A 20,615-nucleotide genomic window follows, 5' to 3' on the forward strand; every position below is an offset into this window, starting at 1 on the left:
AACTAAAATGCTGTAGTTATTTAAACATTTATCTTGGATGACTGCTCTCCCACCCCCACCTTAAATTTTGCCTTGGATGTGAAAGAAAAAAGTGTTAGTCGCTCAGTCGTGTCTGCCTCTTTGCGACTCCATGGACTGTAGCCCGCCAAGCTCCTCTCTCCGTGGGATTTTCCAGGCAAGAATACTGGAGTGGGTTGCCATGCCCTCCTCCAGGGGATCTTCCCCACCCAGGCATGGAACCCGGGTCTCCCGCATCGCAGGCGGATTCTTTACCATCTGAGCCACCGTCCCAGCCTGTTCCAGCCCATCCCCCTTCTGGACTGTGAAGTGGATTCTCTGCTCCTTCAAGTTCTGACCCTGTTTTTCCCGCTTAATACCTGTCTCAGGACAAATCAGAAACTCCCAGTGGCTTCCAACCCCGATCTCTCCAGGCAAACCAGGCTCCACCCGGAGCCTCGGGGCCCTGGGCTCCACCTGGCGGCCTGGCCCGCTCCCTCCGGTCCTCGGCCCTGTAAACACGCACTCCTCCTGCTTCGGAAGATTCAGGTCAAGCCACACCTCCGTATCCAGGACCCTCCCTGCTCCTGGCTGCAAAGGTGGCTCAAACGGTAAAGCGTGTGCCTGCAATGTCGGAGACCTGGGTTCGAGCCCTGGGTGGGGAAGATCCCTCTCCAGTATGCTTGCCTGGAGGATCCCCAAGGACAGAGGAGGCGGGTGGGCTACAGTCCATGGGGTCGCAAAGAGTTGGACACGACTGAGCGCCTTCTCTTTCTTTCCCTCCTCTCCAGGCCCGCCATCCCAGCTCACAACCGAGCCGGCCTTCTCCCCGGGTGGGGTTCTCCCCGCACTCACACCCTGGGGGATCGTCTCCCCACCCCACCCCAACCCCCCGTCACCGCTCGGCGCGGGCCCCCAGCGAGGTGACGCCCAGGCCCGGACCTTCAACTCCCCAACGCAGGCAGGGAGCCGCCCTCCTACCGCCGGTCTCACTGCCTGACCTTGTGGGTTTCTCTCTCTTCCAGGCCCCACACTCGCTCCCCCAACCGCTGCAATCTGGAAGAAATTACTCTTTCCAAACAGCCAGACTTCCCCACTTGCAGGAAATTCCAGGCTGGCAGGGGAGGGGCCGGGCTGGGGGGCCGCCCAGTCCATCCAATCCCCCACCCCCTCCGCGGTCCTTCCCAGCGCACATCCAGTCCCGGCCACTTCCCGCCCCCACACTCAGCCTGGCGGGGCCTCCGCTTTCCCGCCGCGGCTTCTTAGTCCTTAAATCCTAGAGGCCAACTTTTTTTGGGGGGTGGGGGGCAGGGGGGGAATAAGGGAGGCCTGGGAGGGGCCTACTGCCTTAACCCTCTCGGCCCCTGACGGGCGAGCTGGACTGGGCGGGGACTCTGCGCCCCTCTGGGCTCCCATCATGGCCCCCGAGAGGGGCTGACTCTTCCGTTCCCGGTGCAGGTAAAGAGGGGACCCGGTGGCAGGGTCTGGCGGCGGGTGTGGGGCTCAGACTCCCGGGGCTGGTGGAGGGGAGGCCGGCGGGGTGCGGGGGGGTGGGTCTGGGACCCCCTCGCGTCCTGAGGCCGAGGAGGAACTGAACTAGGAGCCAGGGCTCCCGGGACCCAGAAGAGAAGGAGGGGGCGCTGCGGGCCGGCCGCCCGGGTCGTGAGTGCCCCTCCAGGTTCCGCCTGACGGGCCCTTCGCAGGTGAGATCCCGCCCGGAGGAAGGCGGAGGGAGGCGCGGGCCTGGGACCAGGAGGCGGAGGCGGGCCCCGAACCGAGAGGAGCGGGTCCCGGGCGGTGCAGGAGCCTGAGAGCGCGCCCGCCCGGTTCGGCGAGGACCGCGAGGTAAGGGGGGCACTGGCGGCCCCGGGGTCCCCAGGCAAGTCCAGAGGGGAGCGGGACAGACAGACGGCAGAAGGGACCGCGGCCGCTGAAGCCCGGGCCGCAGCCACGTGGCCTCAGGAAGCGCGCTCTGGAGCCCCAAGGGGGTCGGGGTGGGGTCCCGGTCCCCGGTCCCCCTGCGCCGTCCGGGTGCCGCCCGCCTGGTCGCCTCTCCCATGGGGCTGAGAACCAGCCAGGCTGGATGTGGGGCGGGCTGGGGCCCGGAGAGGACGGAGCAGAGCCAGCTGTGCGTCCCCACCCCCCCTGCAGCTGGAGCCTCGGCAGGAAAGGGGGGGCGCGTGGAGGCGGGAGGCGGGGCGCGCGGGTCCAGGGTCGCGGCTCCTGCTCTCTGCCCGGCCGAGGTCGTCACACACAACAGCCCCTCTGTGCTGAGTTGGCCCGCCAGTGGCTTTTTCCGAGCATGACCTCATTGCATCAGACACACAAGGGAGATTCGAGCCTTCTATTTCAGGGGACACTGAGGCTCAGGGAAGTGGACAGACTGCTCCCCACACCCCCTCCACCCCATCCCAGCCCACCCCGGGTCACCCCGAGTTCTCAGAACTAGTCAGGAGGAGCGGTGGCTTTCAAAAACAATTTCTAACTGGTTGTTCTTACCTGGAACGTAAAAAAAGAAAAGCAAACAAACAGGGTCAAGGGTGTGGGTCCCTGGCCTTGATATGAAAGCATTATTATTATTTTCCCACGGGTCTGCACGCCCTACCCTTTGGGGACCATGAGCAATATAATACCCTTCCAACTCCGCAGTTCATCTGCCTGCGATCCAGATTCAGGCAGTATTTGTGCTGTGTGACCCACGGCCAGTTACCTCACCTCTCTGTGCCTCAAGCTGTCTCCCACATCTCTAAAACCAACAGAATAGCAGAGTGCTCCCCGAAAAGGGCTGTTACCATGACTACATGAGTTCCTTCATGTGCCTGAAGCGCTTGGACCCCTGCCTGGCCCAGGATAAGTGCTTGGGAAACAATGTCAGCATCATGAATACGCTCTAGGACAGCCCCTTGCAAACAGGCATTCCGATTTCCCAGTTTTCAGGGGAGCAAACTGAGGTGTGAGGTTGAGAAAGTTAGTTCCAGGTGTGTTCAGCGTCAAAAAACAAGTTGGTTTTTTTTTTTTTCCCCCTCCTTCTGGCTGCATGGCTTATGGGATCTTTGTTCCCTGGATCCAGGATGGGACCCAGGTCGTCCACAGTGCAAGTGCAGAGTCCGAATGACTGGACCACCAGGGAATTTCCAGAGACCAAGATCTTAAGGAGCTGCTAAGTGCTGGAAAATGGCAGAGCTATCACCCTGTAGAGTGGTGGGAGGACGGGATGAGGGTAAGGTGGGGGGTGGGCAGGGAGAGGAAGCAGTGGCGGAGAGCTGTCCAGGGAGGGCCAGTGCCCTGGGCTGCTGTCAGCCGAAGGTGTACCTCTGGGCTCTGGAGGCCCGCAGAGCTGCTTTGTGACCTCGGGCAAGTCACGTACCCTCTCTGAGCATCTGTTTCCTTCTCTGGGACAGGCGAGGATAATCTAAGGTTGGACCACGGAGCACACAGCATTTTCTGTGTACTGGCTACCATGCCAAGACTTTCCCCGGGGCAATATCTCACCAATTCTTTTTTTTTTTTTTTTTGGTTGCACTGATTGGCTAACAGGGTCTTAGTTCCCTAAACAGGGACTGAACCAGTGCCCTTGGCAGTGAAAGCTCATAGTCCTCACCACCAGACTGCCAGGGAATTCCCCCTCACTCCTTGCAAAGCGACTATGAACTATCCTATGAGTACCATTCCATTTTTGAGATGAGGAAGTGAGGTCAGAAAGGGTAAGTAATTTGCCCAAAGCCAGCCAGCAATGTGCACAGTCAGATCCAAGTCTGGGCAGCTGGCTTTCTGAGTTCTGCTTTTTTCACCTACATAATTCAAGGCAGCTCAGTGAGACGGGGGCGCTGCTAGCTCTGAGACAGATTTTTTTTTTTTTTTTTAAACTGTGGATTGAGATTCGTTAATGAGCAGAGGTCAGCATTAAAAAAGACAGGGAATTCCCTGGTGGTCCAGTGGTTAGGACTCTGGGCTCCCACTGCAGGGGATGTGGGTTCGATGCCTGGTTGGGGAACTAAGGTCCTGCATAGCATGGCCAAAATAATAATAATAATAATATAGATTAGAATTGAAACTATCTAAGTGCCTAGCATGTGCTGAGTAGTCTCATTTAATAAAATGTTGTTTCCCTTATATACTGGGTGGGGTGGGGAAGGAATGGTGATTGTGTTTCAGATTGCAGTACAATATATTTATTCACCTGGGTGGAGGTTAGGGAGTTTTGAGAAGCGCTATAGAGGTGGTCAAGCAAGACTGGTTTTTCAAGAGAAATAAATGTAAAGTGTGTGTGTGTGTTTGAGTAGGGGAGTGGAGAGCCCTTAGACCACAGCCATCTATAATTATTTCAAATCCTTTGGCTTTAATTTTTCTCCATGTTATCGACGGCATTTCTGAGGGTGGTGGTTACTAAAAGGGCAATGCTTTGCCTGCTTCAGAGGATTTTATCAAATCTAAATTTTGTTCCACACTTTTGTTTGGGGATACCTCTCCCCCCACCCCCACCCCCAGTGCTATCACTATCAATTGACTGGTGATATTACAAATATAGTTTTCTTTGAGTGTTTCTGTGTGCCCTACAAGGAAGGTAGTGTTATTTTACCCATTTTCAGATAGAAAACAAGCCAAGCGATCACATCATTTATCTCAGTTCTTACAGTTGGCAAAGGTGGGGCTTCAATTCAAATAGAAATAATGTTTATTATTATTATAACAGTGACTGTTAAAACAAAAGTACAAGGTCATCAAAATCCCTCCCAGAAGTTCCATAAAAACAGTCAAGTTCCAGGATATGGGCAAAGGTTGGTGGACATATCTATTTACCATCAAGTCCGCATGCAGTCATGTGGCCACAGGGCACCTGGTTTATAGTTCATGAGCTGCCAGATTGGAATTTATACCATTCTTGCCATGTTTTGACATAGGAAATTTTGCATTATTATTACTGTTACTCTTAGCAAGAAGTAAGATATTATGTGGCTTATTTCAAAACCAGATAATTCGACTGTAAAACACTGTGTAAAACGCTGTGGGCATGGGGGGAATGGTCTCAGGGGTAAAGAGTCCACCTACAAATACAGGAGATGCAGGTTTGATCCCTGGGTGGAGAAGATCCCCTGGAAGAGGAAATGGCAACCCACTCCAGGGCTCTTGCCTGGAGAATCCCATGGACAGAGGAGCCTGGCTGACTGCAGTCCATGGGGTTGTAAAGAGTCGGACATGACTGAGCGTGCATGTGGACACACACACACGCACACATACATACACGTGCAAGTATACAGATTTCCCAGGCCCACCCTAAACCTCCCAAATTAGAATCCTCAGGCCAGCCTACATTACGACTTTTGTGTGTCCCAGGCAAAGCTTTCATGGACATAATTATATATGTTATAATTATCTTTTATGACCGTGTTGGTATAAAGACAAACACAGTCCAGACATTTTGAAATAAATCAAAACACAGCATCCCTCGGCTCAGAAGGGGCTTTTGTACCTTGTGTATTGACAGGGTGGGGGGCTCCCCTCGTCCGAGAGGGTCTCCTCTGCCATCCTCTGGGCTGTGTGAGCTCTGTGGGCCCGGAAGGTGGCGTCGGAGAAGACCCGCGCCTGTACCCGCCCTGCGCGATCTGGCGGCCAGCGGCCTCAGTTAAAGACCAGCGGTGCAGAAAGGTAATAACAATATATTAAAACTGTGTGTGGGCCTCTAGAAGTGTGGCAGGCGCTGGGCACCGTGTCTCTTCCCCTAAAGGACAGGGGCAGCTCTGTCTTAAGGGTGGAGTGATAGTAGCTCAGTCGTGTCCGGCTCTTTGTGACCCCATGGACCTTAGCCCGCCAGGCTCCCCTGTCCAGGGAATTCTCCAGGCAAGAATACTGGAGTGGTTGCCAGTCCCTTCTCCAGGTGATCTTCCCGACCCAGGAATCGAACGCGGGTCTGCTGCATTGCAGGCGGATTCTTTACTGTCTGAGCCACCGGGGGAGCCGGTCTTCAGGGCGGAGTTTCTGCCAAGTTTGGGAAGCAGTCTGCAGGCTTGGTGAAGCGTGTCTTGCTCCTTCTCTGGAGTATGAAATCCTCAAACGTTAGTTCTAAGTGCAGTTAACATACAGGCAGACCTAAATTTGAGTCTGAGTTTTGAATCAAGCAGCTGTGACCTCGGGCCTCAGTTTCCCCAGCTGTAAAATTGGAGTAACCCCCGTACCCCCCACCACGGTCGTGCTGTGCGTGTCTAGAGCATCCTTTGCACCGCGGGCTAGGTCAGGGCTGGGAACGCGGCAGCAGCCCCTGAGGGAGGTCGTGCTAACCCGCCCCTACCCCGCAGATGCCGGTGCTGAAGCAGTTGGGCCCCGCGCAGCCCAAGAAGCGGCCGGAGCGCGGCGCCTTGTCCATCTCCGCGCCGCTCGGCGACTTCCGGCACACGCTGCACGTGGGACGCGGCGGCGACGCCTTCGGGGACACCTCGTTCCTCAGCCGCCACGGCGGCGGGCCGCCCCCCGAGCCCCGGTCGCCGCCCGCGGGGGCCCCGCGCTCCGCCCCGCCGCCCGCAGTGCCGCAGGCCTCGCCGCCCGCCCTCCGCGCGCCTGCGCCCGCTGACCCGCTGCTGTCCTTCCACCTGGATTTGGGCCCCTCCATGCTAGACGCAGTGCTGGGTGTCATGGACGCGGAGCGCCCGGGCGCCGCTGCCGCCAAGCCCGACGTGGACCCCGGTCCCGGGGCGCAGCACCCCCGGGCCCGCTGCCTCGCCAACGCGGACATCGAGCCGGACGACGTCATCGGCCTGTAGGGACCCCCATTCCCTGCGCTCTTACCGCCCAGCGCCCCACTTCTTTCTACATAAACCGACAAGGTCTGTGTCCCGGGTTTCGTCTGTTCACTTTGCACGTGGGGAGCGGTAATGGGACAGGGTGACGGCGTCCCGGCGCCCCTAAGAGCCAGGAGTGTCGCGGGGAGGTTCTGGTACCCGCCGGGTGGATGAAGGTAGAAACTCGGTGATCCTGGTGTAATGGGATGCGGCCCCTTTAAGAGGGCCAGGGGCGGGGCCCCGACGTGATCGCTCCCACCGCCAGGTTCCTTCAGCAAAGTGGGCCGCGCGCCGCTGCCAGCCGGACGCGGTCCCGGGCTCGGCCCGACGCCTCCTGGAGGCCGGCCGAGGGCTGTGAACCCGGGAGCTCCGCACCGCCGGTAGATCCCGCCCAGGCGGGCTGCCCTTTACCCCGGGAGCGGCCGCGCAGGAAAAGTGGCCGGGAGGAGGCGTGGACCCCTAGGAAAGGGACGCCCCGAGGCCGACAGGGGTGCCCGGAGTTCGGGCTGCGAAGTTCATGCTGAGCCCGCAGGCGTCCGGTTCTCCCGCGGAGGGCGAGGCCCGAGCGAGGCCTGGAGGGGCGTGGCAGCAGCGCAGATCCTTGGCGGGGGGGGGGGGGGGGGGCGTGCAGCCAGGTTCTCCGGGGCGCACGAGTGCCGAGCGGCGCTTGCTAACCCTAGGGGAGCCGAGCGGCGCCTGCGAACCCTAGGGGAGCCGGGCGGCGCTGGCTACGCGCCCGGGAGAGGCGGGGCCACACTCGGTAGGGGCGTGGGCCGGGGCGGGGCCACAACAACCTGACCGCCCGCAGGTGTCGGGCTTCCCCGGGCTCGGCGCCGGGCGGGCCCGCGCGCGGGGTGCTTTCCAGGTCGGGCCGGGGCCGAAGCCGCGCCCGTGACGTCACGGCGGGCCGGGCAGGGCTGACCCCGCGAGGAGCCTATGGAAGCGGCCGGAGGGCCGGAGCCGCCCGCGGGGGTCCTGGTCGCGGAACCCGCGCCCCCGGCGGCCTGCCGCTTCTTCCTGGAGGGCCGCTGCCGCTTCGGCGCCCGCTGCCGCCAGCCCCACCCCGGGGCGCCGGCGCCGCCGCAGCCTAGAAGCGAGGCCGAAGAACAGGCCAAAGCCAAGAAGCCGCCGCTGCGCACGGCTGAGGCCGTCATCCAGCGCATCCGTTGGGACCCGCGCCTCGACCCGGCCGACTTCTCCGTGGGCTACGTGGACCGCTTCCTGGGCGTGCGCGAGGAGCCCTTCCTTTCCTTCTGCTGGGACGAGCCGCTAGCGGCGCTCGGGCCGGGCGTTTTGGCCGTGCCGCAGCACCGGGTGCGCTACTTCCGCTTCCGCGGCCGCCTGGTTTGGGACCGCGCCTCACGCACCGACCTCGTCTTTGGCTCCGGCTTGGCGGCCGGCCGTGGGCCCACCATCCTGGACGCGCTCGACGGCGAGGACGCGCACGAAGCCGGAGGTGAGAGCGACGGCGAGGACGCGCGCCGGCACGGGGACGCGCACGGAGTCGGAGGTGAGAGCGACGGCGTGGACGTGCACCGGCCCGGGGACGTGCACGACGGCAGAGACCGGGGCGGGGACGCGCACGGGAACGGGGATGCGAGTGACGGCGAAGATGCCAACTCAGTCGGAGATGCGCTCGGCGGTGAGGATACAGACGGGACCGGAGGCGCACTGGACCGCGCAGCTGCCACCCGCCTTGGCACCAATGCGGGGGGGCCCGTACAGCCAGCCCAGACGCGACTCCGGGCAGCCTTGGCCTCGGACGGGGGAAGCCCCGAAGCTGGGTGGCTGACGCTGGCAGGCGCATTAGCGAGGACTCAGGAGCGGGAGTCGGCAGACCCTGGAGGCCAAGCTTCCCCGTGGATGGCGCCAGGAAGGGCGCTGCAGCCAGCTGCCGCCACCGCCAGGGCTGTGGAGACCCGGGGAGGGAAGCCCTCGGAAGACCTCTCTGAGATGGGAACGGAGTGGGGTCCCGGGGTCTGGCCTGTGGACCGAGGAGCGGCCGGGGCCGTGGGCCCTCGCCACCCCCGCCCCACGCACTTTGTGGCGCTCATGGTTACGGAGCCTGAGCTGCGGGCCCAGGTGGCCAAGGTCCAGGAAGACCTGGTACGGGACGCACCAGCTTGCGCGGCCTTCACCGTGCCGGCTGAGGCCCTGCACCTGACCCTGGCCCTGCTGAGGCTGGCGGGCCCTGGGGAGGCAGCGGCCGCTGTCACTGCGCTCAGACACGCGCTCTCGGACTCCGGGCTTGCGATCCCTCCGAGGCTGAGGTTCAGTCGCCTGGTGCGCCTGGGCTCCCACGTGCTCTGCGCTCCCCCGTCCCCACCGCTGGAGAGCCTGGCCCAGAGGCTGAGCCAGAGGCTGGAGGCCGAGGGGTTGAGAGTGCTGCAGCCCCTTGGGGGGATACGCCCCCACCTCACCCTGGCCAAGGTGCCCCAGGGCGCCCAAGTCTGCCTCCCCGAGGTCAGCCCGTGGCAGGAGCTGGGGAGCCAGCTCCTGGGGACACTGTGGCTGTGCCGCGTGGGCAGGGCCGGGGCCACCTACCAGGCCGTGGCCGAGCTCCCCCTGGGAGGTCAACCCCAGAAATAAGGGCCCGGCCCCAGACAAAGACAAAACGGGCACGCGGCTTCTCTCTCTCTCTCTTTAATTTTGGTTTCTCTCAAGCTTCCAAGTGGTGCTCAGCGCTCCAAGGAAAGAATGAAGGAAGGAAAGGGGGGAGGGGGAGAGGGAGGCAGAGGAGGACATCTGCAAGAGAAGCAGCCTGACAGTCCAGCTGTTCGCAACTCATCGCGCCCTCCAGTTACATGGCAGAAGAGGGAGGGAGACGGAAAAGAAAAGGGGAGGAAGAAAAATAACTTAAATAAACACACACAAAAAGAAAAGAGAAGGAAACATGACGTGAGCTGGTGATCCATGAGGCGGGGAGGGAGGGTAACCGCTTTACCTGTGCTGAACCGAGGGAAGAGTGCGAGGAGGGGGAGGACGGGGCAGGGGAGACACGGGGGAGGGGGACACGGAGACAACTCAATACAACTGCAGACGAGGCGGCCCGGCCGGCGAGGTCCCGCGGCGGCCTCCGGGGTCCTCAGTGTGGCGGCGGCGTGGCGGGTGGCGGCGGCGGCGGCTTCTGGGCTCGGGGGCCGAGGGCAGGGCACAGTCTCTACGCGGCTCCCCTCGCCCAAAAAAACTGAGGCCCCGGAGGGCTGGCAACAAGAGTCTGTGGAGCGGCGAGCGGGCGGCGGGCGACGGGCGTGCCCCCGCCTTGGGCGGGCGCGGGCGGAGCGGCCTGTCTTCTTGCCCTGCCCCCCGGCATGGGACGGGCCAGGGTGCTGGGTTGGTACCGGAGTACGAGCTCGAGAGAGAGAGAGAAAAAACACTGAGACAGCATTAGTGGAGGGCCAGACGGACAGACCAGCCTACAGACCATGCCCCCGGCCCTCCGCTGCCCATCCCCTCCTTCCCCAGCCCGACCCTCTGAGGCCAAAAATAAAAACATAGAAAAATCTCTGTACAGACTCCCCGGTGGGAAAACGGGGGCAGGGACGAGGGCTCTTCCTGGAGCCCTCTCCCCACGAATTAATTTACACCCCAAGTCCATGGCTCAAAGACAAGATCTGCAGCCCGGCCCCCCGCCCCCGCGGCGCTGGTGCTCAGAAGGCCGGCAGCTGCGCCAAGCTGAGGCGGCAGTCGATGCTGGAGTTGTCCGGGCCCGTGTAGGCCAGGCCCAGGGGCTCCAGGAAGGCCCGGCAGGCGGCCTCGCCCTCGAAGGCCAGCTCGGCCTGCAGGTAGGAGACGGGCAGCGCTGGGCGGAAGCTACGGAGACAAGAGGAGAAGGTGATGAGGCGGCGGTGGACGTGGGAGGGCCCCACGGGCAGGGACGGCGCGCCCCCGTTCGGGCGCCCGAGAGGCTTCCTCAGCGCGTTACCTGCCAGCCCCGCTCCCACCCGCAGCATCCCCACCTCAGCGGCTCGGGGGGGCCCGGGGTGGGGTCGGGACCCCAGCCCCGGCTGCGCCCCCCCTCGCCCTCACTTACCTGAGCGGGGGACAGGAGGAGGGGGTGGGAGGGAAGGGCCAGCTGGCTCCTCTGCTGGCTGGGGGCCTGCGCAGACCCTCACAAGAGGGTCCACCGCGGCCGGGGGGAGGGCGGGGGGTGATTGCTGACCCTATCTGGGGACCACCCTTCCTGCTTGCCTCACCCGGGTCAGAGGAGGCTGGGCCTGTGCGGGCCAGCAGCCCTGTGCGTGCGCCCTCTCAGCAGCGGGCCCTCCCAGTTGAACGCACCTAGGAGCACGGCTCCAGGGCACGGCCACTGAGGGCGCACTGGTGGGGCACATGGGACCCCTCCTGCCTGGCCGTCTGCGGGACTGGCCCTGGGACGGGGGACGGTCTCTGCCAAAGACGCAGGCCCCTTCAGACACAGGCCCCTCGGTGCTCTGGGCGGGCAGCAGCCACGCCCTGCCCCCTCCGCAGAGTCCGCCCCACTGCCTGTCTTTCCGTGGTCCCACCCTCTACCTCACCCGTCAACGCTCTTGACCCACACTGCGGCCCACAAGGAGCCTCCTAACCTCCAGTGGGTGTCCGTCCCCACCCAGACCGCGCCCCGTGACTCGCAGGGCTTGGCAGCCTGTCACCTCAGGAGATGGCCCTGCCGGGGGTGATCTGGGCACCGCGGGACGCTCAGCGCATCGCCGGCCTCCAGCCCTAGAAGCCGGGCGACCCCGGCTGTGACAAAAGAAGGGGTGTCCTGAGCCCACCTGGGGCGCCTCCCTCCTGACAGATGCGAGCACACCGTCACTCAGGGCAGAGAGCACCCTCTTTGGGGGCCGTCAGGCCTCGCTTTCCCGTTGACACCCGGCCCTACACTCATCTGAGCCCTCACGAGGGCGCGAGGCCCAGTCCCTGAGCCCACAGGCGCCGAGGGCGGAGACGGCTCTGAAGGCTGCCCCACGGGGGCGCTCAGCCTCATGAGGGCCGGGGAGGTGGGAGGCCTCGGAGGAAGGGGGCCTGGACAAGGGGGTCGATGCGGGGGGTGCAGGCTGCCTAGAGCAGAGAGCGGCAGGAGGGCAGCGGACGGCTGTGCAGAGGGGGCGGGTCCAGACGAGGGCGGAGCGCACAGGTGGGGGAGGAGACACGGTGGCCGCGGCCTGGGCGGGGCCTGAGGCCGGGGCGGGGCGGAGGGGCGGAGGGCCGGGGCGGAGCTCAGCTTTACATACGTTTTGATCATTGCCTTGAGCGCAGCCTTGCGCTCCCGGTCTGCAAACTTGTCCACGAGGTAGCCAGACATGCAGGGCGCGTGAGCGTAGAGCCGGAAGAAGCGGTGGTAGTTGCCCAGAGCCCAGGCGGCCCTGAGCGCCAGCGCGTGGGCCACGCAAGGGTCCGCCTTCAGCTCCCGGGTCAGGTATGCCAGCTCCGTGGTGATGTCTGCGGCCAGAGACACGGGGTCAGGGGGTGGGGGGCCGCGTCAGGGGCGCGGGGCCGCGGTCCCGCGGGGCTGCGCCTCACCTCCCGAGTTCTTAGTGAAGATGTAATAGAGGATCCGGTAGGCGGTGAACTCGCCCACGTTGCCCGGCAGGTTCTCGGCGTACAGCGACTTGAGCTGCGTCTGGCACTGGTTGAACTCTTCGTGGTCCCCCTGGAGGGCAGGGCGTGAGAGGGCAGAGTGAGGCCCGCAAGGATGGGCGAGGGGACGGCTGGAAGCCCGGGGCGGGGTGGCGCCCTGCGCGCCCCTCACCTTCTCCAGAGCGATGCGCGCGTGGGTCTCGTACACCTCCACCGTGAACTCGGTGCGCACACCCTGCACCTGGTGATGAGGGAGCGGGCGTCACAGCAGAGCTGGCATCACGCATCGGCCCCCTCCCCGGTCCCCTCCCCGGCCCCCGCCTCACCGTGAGGTCCTGCCGGATAGACTTCATCTGTTCGCAGGCAAAGGCGTAGTCCTGCTTCTCCTTCCAGTGGGACTTGACCATGCACAGCGACTTCTTCAGAACCTGGGACAGGTGAAGTAAGGCTCAGTGTGACCTGGGCAGAACCAGCCGGAAGGGCTAAAACCCACCGGGGGCCCACGGACTTGAGTCCCAAAGTGGGGGCTCCAACATCAGACCCTCAGTGACTGCCTGTCAACATTAGAAACGAGGACCGCAAACAGTAAGAGCGCTCCCAGCCTCAGCCTCCCGCACCCGCGCCCTGGGAGGGCCTTGGTCTCACAGGCACCGGCCTGGGACACGGACCACTGCCTCAGTAGGGACAGAGGCTCGGGGCCGGCCCTGCCTCCCAGACTGTCTCTCGAATGCAAGCTCTGGGTCGGCACCCCTGCGTGCGCCAGCCCCCTGCCCATCACCGGCCCTCCCCGGCCCAGCCTCCCCGAGGCGCTGCCCCCACGCCGGGCGCTCACCGGCACCGGGCGCACGGTGGACGGGTCGGGAGCACAGGTGAGGCGCAGGTAGTGCTTGGTGACGTCCAGGCAGGTGCCCACGATCTGCAGCTCCTGCCAGTCCGGGTCGGCCGCGCCACCCTCCAGGCTCCCCACCTGCAGCACCAGGGGCTCCAGGCGCAGGCGGCGTGAGTGTCCGTGCTGGAAGCGCGCCGCCCGCTTCTGTTTCTTCAGCTCACGCTCCGGCTCCTCGCACTCCAGGGCTGCCAGCTTCTTGCGGCTGCGCTTGGTGGGCGCCAGGTCGTGCCTGGGGGACGCGGTGGGGGGCGTGAGGGGGCGTGGCACTGCGCTCTCCGACTCTCCCGAGACACAGCCCTCTTCCTCCCAGGACCCCTGAACCGGCCCCTCCCGCTGTCAGCCCAAGGCTCACCTCTTGCCCCGCTGTGCCCGGCCCCGGCCCCGGTCCATGTGGGCCCCCCGGCCTCCCCGGCCCTTCGGGGGTGGGTTCCTGCGGCCCACAGGGTGACACTCGTTGCCTGAGCAGGAACTCTCGGAATCCGAGTGCGAGTCGCTGCCGGAGGGAGGGGCGGTAAGGTGAGGGCTGGCCCGGCCCCCGGGGGGCCCCCCCGCCGCCCGCCCTGGGACCCCCCGCACCTGCGGCGGAAGTGGCGGGTGGGGGAGCGGGAGGAGGAGCGGGAGCGGGAGTCGGTGCTGGAGGAGGAGCTGTGGTCCTTCATGAAGACGTTGCGGTTGCCGAACTTGGCGAAGCTGCTGCCTCGGGCTCGGCCGGCACCTCCAGCCCCCGGCGTCCCTCGCTGGGACTGGGCACCCCCACCCCTGGTCGCGGAGGCTGCCCCCCTGGGAGGATGGAGGGTGCTGGGTGCCTCCCACCGCTTCTTCTTTGGGCTCTCGGCCACAGGCTCCCGAGTCAGCCTGAGGACACAGCAGAGCAGAGCGTCACAGCCTGGCATCCCCCGCCCCGGGGACGCGCTCAGGAGGAGAGGCACCTCCCCAGGCATCAGACACGGCTAACGCGGTGCAGAAAGGCGAGGTACTCCGAGCTGCTGAATAACACGTCCCCCAGCTCGCACCCCCAGGGATTCTGGCCCCAGCCGACTGCCCCTCCGGGACCCAACCCTCCTCCTGCCCACCTCTCTGCGGGGCTCCCTTCAGCCCCAGGCCCCCTGTGTCTTCCCCCCCTGACTCACCCGGGCAGGGGCTCGCGGCTCCAGTCGATGGTGTAGGCCGAGCCATCCTGTAGCCGCGCCTGCAGCACCTCCTTGAGCAGCTTCTCCGTGCGGTCCTTGTCCTCCTCCGACTCGCAGGCCGTGAAGCAGCGCTCCACGTACTCCTTCATGTCCTGCGGCCAGTCGTCCGGCTTCCCAGACAGGTTCCCCCTGGCGGAGGGCGGGCATGCACAGCCGGTTGGGGAGCAGCCCCCACACCTGGGCCAGGACCTCGTCAGCCCGCCTCGTAACACCCAGGGAGCCTACAGGAGACAGGGAGCACCGTCCGCTTTCTCAGGGATGGGGCGGGTGGTCACCTGTGGTTCTGGGCTTTCTCGGGGTTGGGCTGGGGGCCGAAGCCGCTGTGCTGGCCCTCCGTGGTGGAGCTGAAGTTCTGGTTTGTGACGGGAAAGGGCCGTTTCTGGATGTTGAACTTGAGTCCCCCAGTCCCAGGGGCTGCTGTGAGGGCGGGAAAAGCTGGGGTCAGCTGGCCCCGCCCCTTGGAACAGGGCACCTGAGCTCGGGAATCCCGCCCCCTTCCCGAGCAGCCACACCCACAGCCTGGGTGGTCCCAACAGCAGAAGTGAGGTCAGAGACCTGCATGCCTCCCACCAGTGAGGACCCCGCCCTGTGCCCCTGCTCCCCACCCCAAGGGGCTCACGTTTCATGCGATTCCACAGCTGCTGGCCCTTCTTGGGCTTGGCGGGCTCACTGTAGGTGTGCTGCCCATAGGCCTGACCCGACGCGGGTCCCGCCTGGCTGTGCTGGGTGGCGGGGGCTGTCCCAGGCTGGGGGCCGCTGCTCAGAGGATGGGCACCGTGTGGGGGGTTGGCAGGCTGGGGGGGCTGGGCCGCAGGCAGCTGCTGAGGGGGCGCCTGGTAGGGCATGCCTTCGTCCATGCCAGGGACAGGGGGCTGTGGGGGAAGCGGGCGCTGAGGGCGGAGAGGGCGCTCCTGGCCGGCCCTTGCTCCGGTTTTCACCGTCGCATCCCTCAGTATGCAACTCTCCCCACACCGACCTCAGAGCGACCCTCTGGTGCGGACTCAGCTACCACAGCCACCCTGCTGACCGCCAGGGGGCCCGGGCTCCGCCCTGGGCTGCTTGCTCAAGGCTCCGAGCTGCCTGCACGTACTACACTGCAGTCCCCTCTCTGAGAGCTGCCCCGGTGGCAGGTGACCTTAAACACATTAATGCTCTCTGTTCGTTTCTCAAGCTGTGTGACAGATGGAAGTCCATTCGTTTTACTTTTTAAAAAATTACCTATTATTTTACATATTTTAAAAATATGTTACATCTTTCATGTCTGTCACGTTAAAAATAAAGAATATGATGATTGCTTTGCTGTTCCAAGTACCAGATAAGTTTCCAGAAAGGAATAATGGGGTTTAAAATCTTTTCAGCAAGACTATTCCACATGAAGTAATCCTAAGTCCTGCTTCCCAGTCTACCAGCTCAACTTCAGCGAGTGTGGACGGCATAAACCATCCCCACCCTGGGGAGCACCTCCCCCAGTGGTGACTGCCTGGGCACAGGTCACATGCTGTCAAGACACACGCGTGGTGCACACACATGTAGGAGCCCTCCCACCAGAGGGAAACCCAGGTGGATGGACGGAAACCCAGGCCCACCCACCGCCCTGGCCCGGGCTCCGCCGCCCTCCCACCACACCCGGCCTGGCCACCCCGGGGCTGGGCAGGGCGTTACCTGGCTCAGAGGCCCTTGGTGCTGCGGCGCGGCTGAGCCATAGGAGCTGGCCATGCTGTACTGGGAGGGGGAGCCGTAGCTCTGGTACACGCTCTGCCGGGGCAGGAAGGAAGGGATCAGCCGCAGGCCCGCTCCTTCCAGGGAGGGGGGCCTGGCCCTGGCCCTGCTCTCTCCCAGCCCTCAGCGGCAATCCGCCACTGACCTCTCAGCCCTCCCCTCTCTACCTCATAAATGCACCAAACTGACTCATGCTACAGGTGAGGAGGTAAGATGAAAACCTCCCTCTGTCCCACGTCTCACCGTGTTCAACAGCTAGCTACTGAGCGCTACCCCGTCTAAACACTACAACAGAACAACCATACACACAGAAACCCAGTGCCGATGAAGTCAGCTGCAGACATGTAACACTCCCCCCAGTAAGCGAAGAAAGGAGGCCAAGCAGAGAAGCCGAGCGGCAGGCAGGGTGGGCGGCGGGCCTGCCGCTCTCAGGAGGCCTGCTCCGGGCAGCCCCCCGCAAGGAGCGTGGGGACAAGGAAGAGGGCAGGGAGCGGGGTGCGCGGAGACGGAGGCGGCTCTGTGGCAGTGTGAGCGCTGTCTGGGGTGGGGATGGCCCCGGGCCCTCACCCCACTGCGGTCGGTCCCCAGCCCCCGGAGCCCGCCCCGGCCGGCACTCACCACCGGGTAGTAGTAGCCGTAGGGGTAGGCGTAGCTGTACTGCTGGTACCACTGGTAGTACTGCTGCTGCTGCAGGGCCGAGGCCTCTGCCTGCGACACGTACTGCGGGCAGAGGGGGCGGGCCTCAGGGCTGCAGGTGGGAGCCCCGCTTCCCGGACGGAGCCGGGCCCGCACCTCTCCATGGAGAGCCACCCCCTCAGCCACCCCACCCAGGCCCCTCTCCCTCCTCAGGCTGGCCCTAGACTCCTCCAGGAGACAGACCGAGCATCCCCACTCAAGGGCTCCGGGAGCATCCTCAGAGCGCCCTGCCCTGGTGATCCCAGAGGACACCACTGTGCTCCCGCCCCGCTCAGGGTTCCCAGTCCTGCGGGGACTTCTCTCACCTGTGCACTGGCCACAGGCCCATTGCTGCTGGCCTTGGCAGAGCTGCCGGCGGCTCCCGCTTTGCTGATGCTGGCCAGGGCCTGGCGGGCCTTCTCCCACTCTGGGTTCTCGTGCATGGGAGTCTCCATGCCGTTCTCTCTGCCTGCCCCGGCCACCATGCTGTACTGAGAGGACCTGCAGGAAGAGCACGTGGAGTCAGCCCCCGCTCCCACCATGGACACTGGGCAGGATGAAGACCAGCAAACGCCAGGGCTGGAATCCCACAGCCTCAGAGTCTAAGCTGAGATGTGCTGACAGTGCCTGCTCACAGCTCTCCGCGAGCCATGAAGGCCACTGCCTACCTAAGATGCTTCACCAGACGCCTGCTACACACAGCTGTTAACAGTCAAACAAAAAGATGCCCAGTGTCCACAGAACGTAAGACCTGGGGCCAAGCAGGCCTAAATGTTTTAGGAATCCACAAGTGGTGTCTGATACCACCTCAGTCAGAAAGTTAATCACCACACTGTTTTGGAAAAAATAAGGAACAACAACAAAAAAATAAACAGTGTGAAGTGTTAGAGGCTGCCCCTTTAATCACAGTTGATGGACCGAGTCATCAGTGTTTTGTGACTCAAGCACTGTACTGTGAATGATGAAAGCTCACACAAGCGCCTCACCCCCAGCCCAAGCACAGGGACCACAGCGTCATGCCCCCCATGCTGCGTGAGGGCCCACCCAGAGCCCAACACTGGGCCTTGCTCCCTCTCACCGCCCCCCACACCCATGCCATCCCTCCAGCCCCACTAACCAATCTGTGCTGCGCTGATCACCCACGTTGGCCGCCATCTGCACCCTGGGGTGTAAGGGGTGGACCTCGGGAGCCAGAATGCTTTTTCACTGTCTGTAAGGCAAAAAACGAATTAGGGAGAATCAAGGAGGAGCAAGAAACATGTCACAAACCAGCAAAGAGAAGCAGATGACTCACAAGAAGCCAGAGAAGGAAGGAGCCAGTGGGGTAAACTGCCTGAAGAGAATAAATAAATGGGCTACAGTCCCAGGGAAAGACCCTGGCCGCCCCCTGCAGCACTCTAGATGAAAATGAAGGATCTGAAAGCAAAGAAGTTGAAAGAAATTTCCCAAAGAGAAAAAGAAGGATCTGAAACCCAAATGAAGAAAGGGAAAGGTTCAAGGGAAACCATGAGACAGATTGGAGGAGGGTCGGAGGGCGGGTGGGGGGACCTCAGGCAAGGGATACGGAGGAAGCGCTAATGAACAAGGTCTGAGAGAAGCTTAAGGCTGGTAAAGGCGTCTGAAAAAAAGCCTGTAAAGAGGGACATGTTTGAGGGAGTCTTGAGAGAAGAGGAGAAAACACTGGAGAACGGAGAAACCTGGAAGGAAATGGGGATTTCTGCAAGTTACTCCTGGAGCCAGAAGAAGGCAAAGAGAAGAGCCCTGAAGTAAAGAAATGAGTTCTTAGAAAACTCTTAAAGAGACTAATTTCCGGAAGGTCCTCTAAGGACAGAGAAAACTCTTACACGGGAGGTTCCTAGAAACAGCAGTAGGTCGGGAAAAGAGCCATCAAATCCTCTTGGCTGGGGGTCTGGACAGAAAGTTTTGCGGGTGCCCGAAAAGACCCCTAACATTGTTAGGGACTTAAGAGCGGGAGGGGGAGGACTGCAAGAAAGTGAAGGAGCGCCCTGGGGGCGAAGACTGGGTGGGAGGGACCCAGACTCGAGGGGATAACTGAGGATGGGTGTGCCCCAAAGCAGGTCCCGCTGGGGAACCCGGAAGTCCTACAAGTGGGGTGACAGGAACAGGAGTCTGGAGCCGGGAAAAGTCCTAAAGAAGAAAGGGTCTCAGAGAAGAGACGGAACGGGGGTGAGAGAAAGGGTGAGGGGCGCGGAGGTCAGCGGTCCCGAGAGGTTGGGGAGGGTTGAGGGGGACCCCACACAGGAAGACTTAGGGTAAGGTCTGGTGCAACTCGGGAGGGAGGTTTCCGGGCAGGTCTGAAGGGAAGGAAGGAGACGCGGATGCGAGCGGGGCACCTGGCCGTCCCACGAGCCCAGGGAAAGCAAACAAGGACGCCGGGCGGAGGAACAGCCAGCCCAGATTCCGATCCCAGCCATCGGCCCCGGAGCCACCGCCCTGGCCGCGCCGCGCCTGCGCACCACGTCCCGGGGAGCGCGGCGAGGCGGCGAAGAGAGAGCAAGGGGGCCCGTCGCCCGGGGCAACGCGGTCCTCCGGTGGAATCGCCGGGTCAATGGGAGTTGAAGGGGTGCTCGGGGCCCAGGAATTCCGAGCGCGGGGGCGGGGAGCGGCGCCCAAGGGCGCAGGCGCGAGGGTGCGCGGCCGCCCGCCCCGCTCCCCACGCGCAGGCGCACTGGCGGCCCGCGCCCCCGCCACACCCTGTCGTCGCTCGCGCGCGGCGTCCGTTGGTGCGACGGCCGCCAAGGCCTCGGGGGCCGCGGGGCGGAAGGCCAGAAGGAAACGCCGTCTCCGCCCGCTCGCCCGGCCGCCCCCACTCGGCACACCCACCTCAGCCGTACGACCCCGGGACTCGTCAGCGGCGGCTCCGGGCGACGGCAACAGGGCTCCGCGACTGCCCTCGACCTGGCTGGCTTCTGTCTTTAAGTTTCGACGTCCGGACCGCGGCGTCTTGACGTCACGCCGATGCTTCGCCCCGCCTCCCGTCACCGCGGGGAGCCAATAGACGCCGCGAACTTGGTTAGAACCTGCCCTCCTGTGACGCAAGCACGGGGAGGGGGTGAGCGTTTTAAGACAAGGCGGAAGCAGGGCTGTGGACGGTGGCCCTGAGGGGACACGCTCGGTAGAGGGCTCGGGCCCCGCGCCCTCCCGGGCATCCTCGTTTTGGCCCAGCTGGTGGCAGCCATTACTATTTCTAGGTGTTAATCGGTGTGCTGAGTAGTTCTGAGAGTCCTCACCGCGCAGTGATGTGGGACGATGGACCCAAAGAAGGCCTGAGAACAGCCTCCGGCCGGAAAGAGGAACTTCCTAGGAAATGAAACTGGAAGGGTGCACCCGGCCGAGACTATGAAGTGTGCAAACACAGGGGCGGGAAGCATGCGTAGCTTGGGGATTGCGGCGGTGGCTCTGGAACAGAAGTGAGGGGTCCTGGCGTCAAGAAAGGTCTGTAGGGAGGGGGGGATCGGGATGGGGAATACATGTAAATCCATGGCTGATTCATGTCAATGTATGACAAAAACCACTACAATATTGTAATTAGTCTCCAACTAATAAAAAAAAAAAAAAAAAAGAAAGGTCTGTAGATGTTTGCAGGTAGCAGGTCCTGAAAGGCCATCCTTGTCCGGCTGAAGAATTGGGACCCTCCCGTTTAAAGAAGGCTTTCCCGGTGGCGCTACTGGTAAAGAACCTGTCTGCCAATGCAGGATACACAAGAGACACAGGTTTGATTCCTGGGTCAGGGAAGATTCCCTCGAGGAAGGCATGGTAACCCACTCCAGTAGTCTTGCCTGGAGAATCCCA

General features: G+C 63.0%; 3 protein-coding genes across 15 annotated transcripts; 2 read left to right on the forward strand and 1 right to left on the reverse strand.

Annotated features, from left to right (window-relative positions):
* The first annotated feature begins 1,164 nt into the window (after window positions 1–1,164).
* CDC42EP5 (CDC42 effector protein 5) lies at window positions 1,165–6,822 on the forward strand. 4 transcript variants are annotated; one of them, XM_043437048.1, is made up of 4 exons: window positions 1,169–1,455; window positions 1,701–1,842; window positions 5,483–5,643; window positions 6,291–6,822. In XM_043437048.1, the coding sequence occupies exon 4, from the start codon at window positions 6,291–6,293 to the stop codon at window positions 6,750–6,752; it is 462 nt and encodes a 153-aa protein (XP_043292983.1). In that variant the 5' UTR covers window positions 1,169–1,455; window positions 1,701–1,842; window positions 5,483–5,643; the 3' UTR covers window positions 6,753–6,822. The 4 variants fall into 4 exon arrangements, with proteins under 4 accessions (XP_043292985.1, XP_043292983.1, XP_043292984.1 ...); XM_043437049.1 differs by lacking the exon at window positions 1,701–1,842; XM_043437047.1 differs by lacking the exon at window positions 5,483–5,643 and having other exon boundaries at window positions 1,178–1,455.
* Window positions 6,823–6,951: 129 nt separating this feature from the next.
* On the forward strand, window positions 6,952–9,662 carry LENG9 (leukocyte receptor cluster member 9). Of its 2 annotated transcripts, XM_043437033.1 has the most exons (2): window positions 6,952–8,265; window positions 8,320–9,662. In XM_043437033.1, the coding sequence occupies exons 1-2, from the start codon at window positions 7,707–7,709 to the stop codon at window positions 9,357–9,359; spliced, it is 1,599 nt and encodes a 532-aa protein (XP_043292968.1). In that variant the 5' UTR covers window positions 6,952–7,706; the 3' UTR covers window positions 9,360–9,662. The 2 variants fall into 2 exon arrangements, with proteins under 2 accessions (XP_043292968.1, XP_043292967.1); XM_043437032.1 differs by having other exon boundaries at window positions 6,952–9,662.
* LENG8 (leukocyte receptor cluster member 8) lies at window positions 9,398–19,787 on the reverse strand. 9 transcript variants are annotated; one of them, XM_043437013.1, is made up of 16 exons: window positions 19,647–19,786; window positions 17,920–18,012; window positions 17,129–17,303; window positions 16,746–16,847; window positions 16,071–16,166; window positions 15,028–15,298; window positions 14,684–14,825; window positions 14,349–14,537; window positions 13,795–14,073; window positions 13,571–13,711; window positions 13,162–13,447; window positions 12,656–12,757; window positions 12,502–12,570; window positions 12,273–12,402; window positions 11,984–12,191; window positions 9,398–10,583 (listed from the first exon to the last, which is right to left on the reverse strand). In XM_043437013.1, exons 2-16 carry the CDS (start codon window positions 17,955–17,957, stop codon window positions 10,421–10,423), a joined length of 2,391 nt encoding a protein of 796 aa, XP_043292948.1. In that variant the 5' UTR covers window positions 17,958–18,012; window positions 19,647–19,786; the 3' UTR covers window positions 9,398–10,420. The 9 variants fall into 9 exon arrangements, with proteins under 9 accessions (XP_043292948.1, XP_043292945.1, XP_043292947.1 ...); XM_043437014.1 differs by having other exon boundaries at window positions 9,401–10,583; window positions 15,028–15,280; window positions 16,071–16,163; window positions 19,647–19,785; XM_043437010.1 differs by having other exon boundaries at window positions 9,398–12,191; window positions 14,684–14,822; window positions 19,647–19,787.
* Window positions 19,788–20,615: the final 828 nt, after the last annotated feature.

Source organism: Cervus canadensis, chromosome 18, assembly GCF_019320065.1.
Source record: "Cervus canadensis isolate Bull #8, Minnesota chromosome 18, ASM1932006v1, whole genome shotgun sequence".
In the NCBI taxonomy this organism is placed as follows: domain Eukaryota; kingdom Metazoa; phylum Chordata; class Mammalia; order Artiodactyla; family Cervidae; genus Cervus; species Cervus canadensis.

What these genes read in the sequence shown, in the direction of transcription:
- CDC42EP5 (XM_043437050.1), top strand. Translation starts at nt 6,291, where the DNA reads ATGCCGGTGCTGAAGCAGTTGGGCCCCGCGCAGCCCAAGAAGCGGCCG.
- LENG9 (XM_043437032.1), top strand. Translation starts at nt 7,707, where the DNA reads ATGGAAGCGGCCGGAGGGCCGGAGCCGCCCGCGGGGGTCCTGGTCGCG.
- LENG8 (XM_043437005.1), bottom strand. Translation starts at nt 17,957, where the DNA reads ATGGCGGCCAACGTGGGTGATCAGCGCAGCACAGATTG. An exon ending in ACGGCTACTACTACCCGGTG is followed by an intron (nt 16,167 to 16,745) that starts GTGAGTGCCGGC and finishes TTCCTGCCCCGG; the next exon opens with CAGAGCGTGTACCAGAGCTA. An exon ending in CTTCACTAAGAACTCGGGAG is followed by an intron (nt 12,192 to 12,272) that starts GTGAGGCGCAGC and finishes CTCTGGCCGCAG; the next exon opens with ACATCACCACGGAGCTGGCA.